Here is a 7,633-nt window from a genome sequence, read left to right as displayed (position 1 = left end):
TAGTCATCATTAAACACAGAGAGTTTGTTTGCACCTATCACATCCTTAGCAGTCATCTTGGGAGCAACTACAGCAGCTGTCAAACACGGGGAAATGGCGTCCTTGGAGCTGATGTCTCCTTTTATTTACGTGCACATCACTGGATCAGTCCTGAGGAGGCTGCCTGGATGCTGTGACCTGAACCTAGGCAGGCTCAGCATCTTCAGGGTCTCCTCCACCCTTGTGTATCTCAAGGCCCAGCCTTCCGACCAGAAACCCTGTCCAGATAAGGCAGGGGGGCCCTGGTGCTGTAGAAGCTGATCAGCTGGCAGTGTCTTCAGCCCTGAACCATGCATTTACATGGAAAGTTCCATCAGCAAATTGGTCTCACCCTTACTATTTGATTTTTCCCCTTTCTCTCCAGGGAGCACATTAGTATTCTATAAGTTAAAACAAAGCAGCCTGGGTTACAATTTATTGAAGAAGTCAGCCGACCTGAACTAGAAGAAGACCAGAGTCTGCAAAGACAGACCCCCACCACAAGGCTTTGCTCCCTGCCACTTGGCACTCCCAGCCTGAGACCAGGCCTCAGTCGACCTCCTGACCTCTTGCACATCAAACCCAAAGAAAATTTGCTGGAGGTGCCCATCAGAAGGGCTCCCTGCTGGTTACTACTTTTTGTCTTGGTCAATCCAGGCAGGTGGACTTGCTCCTTTGGGAGAACAGTAGGAGGAACACACTTAACTGCACGCTATGTGCTTTCAGTCCAGAAAACCACCTTGGGATAAACGAGGTTCTTTCCAACAAAGCAGTCTGGATGGGAACCTTGAGTTTAACTCTGTCACCTGCAGGGTATCTGCCCTCTCCTTGCATGAATGGTGCACGCACCACTGAAAGCGAGGTGTGTCCTCAATTCTAGAACCCCAGTCTCCTCACGACCCCCCCCCCAACAACCAACCACCCCAACTAGCCCATAATTCACATTGCTAGCAACTCCCCCGACCCCCTTCAGGCCTCAGGAATGCTGAAGCTTGCTGAGCCATAGGGTTTCCAAAACCACCGGCTCTGGGGGCGGAATCTCCCTGAGCCGCTGATACTGATCTCCCTCCAGCTCCGGGCACCTCCCCACGGTGGCCTGGCCTACCCTCCCCAGTGGCCGGCCCCAATGCCTGGCCCTTGCGAGGCAGCATCCCCCTCCCCAACCCACTTAGGTAGCCTAACTTCCCGGGACACCCCAACGTCCCCTCTCGCCCCCATCCGGTTGCTTGGAAATTTGCAGTGGACAGTGACGTCACATAGGGAGGCGGGTCCCCACTGTCCCGCACACCAATGGCGCGGCCGCGGCCCGTCTCTTGTATTCCAGTGATTGGTGCCTCGGGCCCCTCTGCTCCACCCCAGCCCGCCATGGCGTCAGGCGCCGCAGCCCCGGGGAGGTGGTTCCCACTTTAAGAAGTGAAGTTTTTCGCCCCCTCCCCCTCCCTGCCCACCTCCTGCAGCCTCCGGCGCCCCGCGGGGCTGGCGGATGGAGCTACGCAGCGGCGGCGTAGGGAGCCAGGCTGTGGGGCGAAGGATGGATGGGGACAGCCGAGATGGCGGCGGCGGCGGCAAGGACGCCGGGTCGGAGGACTATGAGAACCTGCCGACCAGCGCCTCCCTATCCACGCACATGACAGCCGGAGCGATGGCCGGGATCCTGGAGCACTCGGTCATGTACCCGGTGGACTCAGTGAAGGTGAGGCGCGGGGAGACTTCGGGGACAGAGCCAGCAGCGGAGGAGCGCGCGCGCGCGCGCGCGTGTGCATCCCGCGCAACACCAGTCTGAGGCAGCGCCCCGAAACCACGCTCTCCCCGCGGCGGGCGGCGGCGGCGGCGGCTGCGAGCCGGGGGCCGGGCCGGGGTCTCTCTGGGAGAAGGCGTGCGCAGCGCCGCTCCTTCCGCCGCCGCGCACCGGGGCTCCCCGGGCACCCCGCCCCCGCCGAGGGTGCCCCGGCCGGCGCCCCGTACAGCCGCGTGCCGGGCCCCGGTTGCTGGTTGGCGTCGCGGCGTGGGAGCACGAGTGGCGAGCGCGGCTGGCCTCGGTGGCGACGGCGGCCGGGCCCCCCTGCAGCCCTGTACGGTCTGACTGCGCTGGCGGTACGGCGGTGGCCGGCTCTGCCCACACGTGCGCCGTTTCTGCGGCGCTCGCGGCGGGGAAGCGCCAACCACGCTGGCGCTGAGAAACGTGGCCCTTGCCCCGCCTCGCGCCCTCCGGCCCCTGGCGTGTGGCCGCTGCCCTCTCCGACCCCAGCCAGGGTGGTTAGGGGGGACGTGCAAGATTGGCAAGGGGCCTCCCGGCTCCTGGGAGCTCTTTTGGGGGTCAGGGTTCGGCGGCGCCCTGTGGGAGCCCCTTTTCTCAGGGTTGCTGCACCTCTTGCCCGGAGTTCAAGTAACTGGGGGACAGTGAGACCTTCAGTGACGTTTGCTTGTCCTTTTGCTTGCTGGGAGGTGGGCAGGCAGGCAGAGCTCGTCTCACGGAGCCCTCACTACGGGTTGTGTAATAGTTTGTCCCGGCCATTTCCGCAGGTAGTTTTCAGTGCACTTCTGCCAGCTTTAGCAGGCGGGTTTTGCCGGTGGGACTGAGAGCCCCTGCCTGTCAGCCTGTCCTGGACACTGAATGACCAGAAGAGAGCGCGGTGCAGGAAGTCATGGCCTTGCTGACTGGTGAACATTGCGCTTTCACAGTGGTAACCCATGTTGTCTGCACAAGTAGCCTGGGGGTTGGTTCACAAATGAAAAACAGACACTGATGAGGGGGGACTTGCAAGATTGGCAGGGGGAACTGATCAAGGGGCCCAGGGTCATAGCCAGCAGAATCAGCTGGGTGCAGCTCCCCTATGCTTTGCGGGGGGTCGGAGTGGGAGGAGGATGGGGAGAGGGGGAGAAGTTGAGGGTCTTTCTAGGTGGCAGTCACCTTGCAAGGCAGGTACACAGTGCTTCTCCACCTGCAGCGGTAGCTGTTGTTTTGCCGGCCCCACCAGAGCAGGTGGGAAGGCCGGAAGATCTAACTTAGAGTGCTCTCTGGGTAACTGTTGGAACGGCCTGTCAGTGGCTGGACAGGCAGGAGTCCAGTGAGAAAAGGCCTGGGTATTTGTAGTAATGTGAGGCCACTGCTGCACTATGCTGCTGGGCCGGAGCCCTCACCCACCGTGTCTCGCCAGTTGTCACAGTGGAGAATTGGAGAAGTGGCCCTTCCCTGCCACTGTCACCAAGGGGGAGGTACTTTGTTTTGCAGGTGTTCGGGGCTTCTCCAGATGAGACCCTGGGCAGGTACCAGGTGCCGTTGGTATAAGAAGGACTCCCTCAGATAGTCCCCATATTTAAAGTGGTTGTCTCAGGTGCTGTTTAAATTGCAGGCTCTACTTTAGTTCCTCTGTGTTTAGTTTCTCGCTGCCCCTCCTCTTGCCCTCAGACCATGGTCTGTTTTGATTCAGATGGGACTTGTATACTTAGTATTACTTTCAGTAGCAGTTTTCACCTGTGGTCAGGTTGTGAGCATGGTATGTGTGATAAGTCACTCACCCTATAGGGTTTGGCTGTTGAAGGAGGCCTTGGGTTAGGTAATCTGTAGGATCTTCTAGGTCCTAGGTGTCCAACTCTGACCCCTGATGTTATCCTTAGGTGCTTTGCGATTCTTGAATGCATGGGGTTTGTTCTAAAGCACCTCATTGTCTCTCTACAACTGCCTTGGGAAAAGGGCTATTCTAGCTAGGATGACTCTTTGCAGTTTTCAGCAGAGACAAAAGGCACAGAGACGTCAAGTGGCTCCCCTGCAGGTTGTGTCAGCCCACAGAGTCTGCCACAGTGTCCCGGTTGACCTGGGCCAGTTGTCCATGCCCACCGTGAGGTGTCAGGGAGGCATCCATGTCACTCAGTGACCATGAGCAGTTGAGTCAGGAGACCTGGGTTCAATTTCAAGCCCTGCCCTTAGCTCGCTTTGTGCCATAACCACTATTCCGTGCCTTAGTTTTGTCACTTGGAAGTGGGCACTGTGGCAGCGCCCTTTCTCTGAGCATAGAACACCTGTTGTCCTCTTTTCTGTTACCTGCAATTTCCAAACAATTATTACAACCAAATCCGTGAAAATAGTCTCTTGGAAGAAAAAAATGTTTACCATGATTTTGCAAGGCATATATTTTGTAGCTTTGATCCTGTGATAAATGCAAGTGTCCAGTCAGCCTGCAATCCATCAAATCTCTCTGCTCTAGGAAGTGTGGACAGTAGAATCCAGTGCTGGGCACTTTCAACCCTGAGCTTGCTGGTCCTAAGCACAGAAAGGCAGCCTCACTGATACTTACTTGCCATTATAATATTGAATTTTTCTTCTTCATGAGGTCTCACTCCACCCCCTCCCCCAAAGTCACTTTAATAACTGGTGTTTTTTAAAACTGTGAGTCATGATCTATTCGTAGGCTCAGTATTAAAAAAAAAAATGGTACGATTACAAAATGGGAGCATGAACGGCATGAATAGTAAGGAGAAAGTTGCTTGTTGAAATTCTGTTTGGGTTGCACGTGTGTTCTCCAGGGAGCAGTGTAAAATGCACTTAGGGCTGGGGGTTATGGTCAAGAAACTGTAAAAGCCACTGTGCGTCATGCACCCTGATGTCTCTGAAGCCCTAGCGGTCAGCACCCTGAGATTATTAAGTGGGTAACTGGAAGGTCTTGGGAATCTTCCTGTGCCTTCCTGTTTCATTGGGTGCCACCATGGTGGGATGTACCTGGGGGCGGGTTCCTGGGACCTTAGGCTGCCCGGGAGGAGTAGACGCAGCAGCTAAGCGGTGCCCCGGCAGGCCTGTCAGTAAAAGGCAGCAGCAGTGGCTGGCTTCTTTGCAGCCAGGGCTTGCCAGCAGGCTTCCCGCGAGCCTCTTCCTGGTATTCCAAAGTGGCAAGTGGGGTGGTGGCCTCGAGCAGCAGTTGGGGTGGAAGCGAGGAGCCCTGGCCGGGTCAGGAGTGTTCACAGCTGTGGGGCGCATGCCAGGTGGGTGGAGGAGGAAATTCCAACCAGATTAGGCACACGCTTCTAGACCCTGCCGAGTCTGCCATGGCGAAAGCAGGGGCAAAAGGAAACAGGAAAGATTCGAAGCGCAGGCACTTCCGCTGACCCTTTCTCAGCCCTCCTTCTGCTCAGCCTGTCCGGGAAGCCCTGCCCTTTAACTCTTCGAGGATGCACCCTCCTTCCAGCCTGGCACAGGGGAGCTGGGGAGCCCCAGGAGGCTCGGCCTCGTCGGGAGGTGCTGGGCTCGGCGGGTTGCCCTCGCAGCCCTCCGTGGAAGTCCACTGGCAGCCCTTCTGAGCTCAGGGTAGCACTGGCCAGGCAGGTGCTGTCGTGGCCCGCCTTCCTCAGCTTGGCCTCGCGGTGCAGGGAGGAAGGGTGCTGGCAGGGCGGGGAGGGTGCAGGCAGCTGCCGCAGTCCCCTCCCACCCACTTCAGCGCTTTGGAAACAAAGTACAGTCGAGGCCTTTCAGCAGCAAGAGGGCGTGAAATCCCAAATTGCTCTCGTTCCTGGAATAAAATTATAGTGATTTCTCTCTCTCCCTTCCCCGTCTTCTCTCCTTCAGGTTCCTCCCTTACCTTCTCTTCTTTCTTCCAAGAGAGATGAATTTTTTTTTCTTAAAGGTAGATTGTATGGGAGCAGGGAGTCAAAAATGGGAGTATTCTTGCCTGCAGTTCTAGTCCTTAGTTCATGATATGCTGCTGTTGATAGCCCTGCTCTGTGCCCCTCGGGTCTGCCACAGGTGCAAGGGGCGAGGCCCTCTCCGGCACCGAGCTGGCTCCCACGTGTCCGCTTTCCTCTTGCCCGGGGTACAAGGCTTAGAGGGTGGCACCTAGAATTCCAGTGAGCAGCAAAGGGGAAGCTCAGCTGTTTAGTAGGAGCGATGTTTGGGGTTTCATGGGGGCGTTTGATGGATTGCGCTGCTGAAGCCACAGGTGTGCCCGTGGGTGCTGGGAGTGGGGGGATGAGTCCCATACCTTTGCCTGCTTTCCGTTTGAGAACAGTTTAGCTACCTGTGGCTATCTCATCGAAGAGAGATGTCCCCTGTGCCCTTTGGAGCAGTGTCCCTTCTCAAGGCTTTGGTTCCGCTCTGCCTGTTTACCCCGTTCTGACTTGGGGGTGCCTTTCCTGACTCCCTCCATTGAAGGCTTTGGTGCTCTCTCTCGAACCTGGCCCTTACTCTGCCTCCTCTATCCTTCAACTTTTCCTTCCGACAGTTTCTGGTTGTGCTGTTTTTAACCTGAATCAAGCTGCAGCCCCCTGAGCACCGGCTGCAGACACATGCCTGCGATCTGTGTTTGCTGGAGCACTTCAGAAGGCCTTGCCTTGCCCCGGGCCTGCTCCCCCACCACCCGGCCCGAGTGCCCACAGCTGACACGCTTCCCGGTGGGAAGTGTCCAGTCACACCCTCTGAGTGGGACTGTTCCGCTTTCCCTCAAGCTCCTCCCCAGGTGGATGTCTCGCTCTAGGAGATGCCAGTCCCCAGGCTTTGACTTGCTGATTGGGCCGAGGACACCTGGTGTTTTGGGGTTTTAACATTCTTACCTGTAAAGGAAGGAATGTAATTCTCTCTTTTTTAATGCCTCTAGCTAGACATACTTTTTCTAAAATTAAAGATTTATGTGTTTATTTGAAAGTCATAGTTACAGAGATAGAGAGGGAGAGGGAGTCAATCTTCCATCTGCTGAGTCACTCCCCAGGTGGTTGCAATGGTCAGAGCTGGGCCAGGCCAATGCCAGTAGCCTGGAGCTCCATCTGGGTCTTCGATGTAGGTGGCAAAGGCCTGAGCACTAGGGCTGTCTTCTGCTGCTTTTCCAGGCCATTAGCAGGGAGCTGGATCGAAGTGGAGCAGCCATGACTCAAACCATTACACATACGGGATGCCGGTGCTGCAGGCAGTGGGTTAACCTACTGCATCACAATGCAGGTCCCTCTAATTTTCTTCTTGCTTTCTCTTCCTTTCTTTTTCAGCTTTCCATTGCTTCTTTCATTCTACCCTTATTCTTCCTCCAGACCCTGTGGAAATTCCTTGTTAACAGGTGCCTTTAGGTCTACCCCTCTTCCCTGAAGGTCCCTTCTCCCTTTCCTACCACTCCCCTTCCTAATTGTTAGGAGCACAACATTTAAAAAAAAAAAAAAAAGAATTTTATTTGTTTAAAATGGAGGGGAGGGAGAGAAATAAAGAAAGAGGGCCTCCTTCGTCTACTGATTCACTCCCCAAAAGGGCACAATGACTAGGGCTGGGTCGGGCTGAACTCAGGGTCTCCCACATTGGTGGCAGGGACCCACACACTTGGGCCGTCTCCTGCTGTTTTTCCAGGTGCATTAGCATGGAGCTGGATTGGAAGTGAAGCAGCCAGGAATGGAACCAGCAGTTCAACCTACCTTGCCACAATGCTGGCCCCAGGAACTTGACCCTGGAGCCTGACTGCCTGGGACAGAATCCTAGTTCCCACTTGGGTGTGACCTTGAGCAAACTTCTTAATCTCTCTGTGCCCCATTTCCCCATACAGTTCTTTTTTTTTCCTAAGATTTTATTATTTTTTTTATTTGAGAGGTAGAGTTACAGACAGTGAGAGGGAGAGACAGAGAGAAAGGTCTTCTTTCTGTTGGTTCACTCCTC

At 55.7% G+C, this 7,633-nt stretch overlaps 1 protein-coding gene across 7 annotated transcripts in view; it reads left to right on the top strand.

Moving 5' to 3' along the window:
- The first annotated feature begins 1,354 nt into the window (after positions 1-1,354).
- Positions 1,355-7,633, top strand: part of SLC25A37 (solute carrier family 25 member 37) — a 40,993-nt gene continuing 34,714 nt past the window's right edge. For 2 of the 7 annotated variants that reach the window (XM_089325466.1, XM_089325465.1), the window contains exon 1: positions 1,361-1,711. Coding sequence is in view for 2 of the 7 variants with exons in the window: in XM_051832237.3 (XP_051688197.1) it covers positions 1,502-1,711 (210 nt within the window). In the remaining 5 variants the exon portion in view is untranslated. Of the gene's footprint in view, positions 1,712-2,541; positions 2,703-7,633 lie in introns of those variants that run through there. The other 5 variants (XM_051832245.3, XM_051832264.3, XM_051832237.3 and 2 more) reach the window with 5 other exon arrangements.

This window comes from Oryctolagus cuniculus, chromosome 2, assembly GCF_051225735.1.
Source record: "Oryctolagus cuniculus isolate XC-2025 breed Fujian yellow rabbit chromosome 2, ASM5122573v1, whole genome shotgun sequence".
NCBI lineage: Eukaryota > Metazoa > Chordata > Mammalia > Lagomorpha > Leporidae > Oryctolagus > Oryctolagus cuniculus.
Note: the sequence above shows the minus strand (reverse complement) of the source record. Positions and strands in the feature narration are given on the sequence as shown.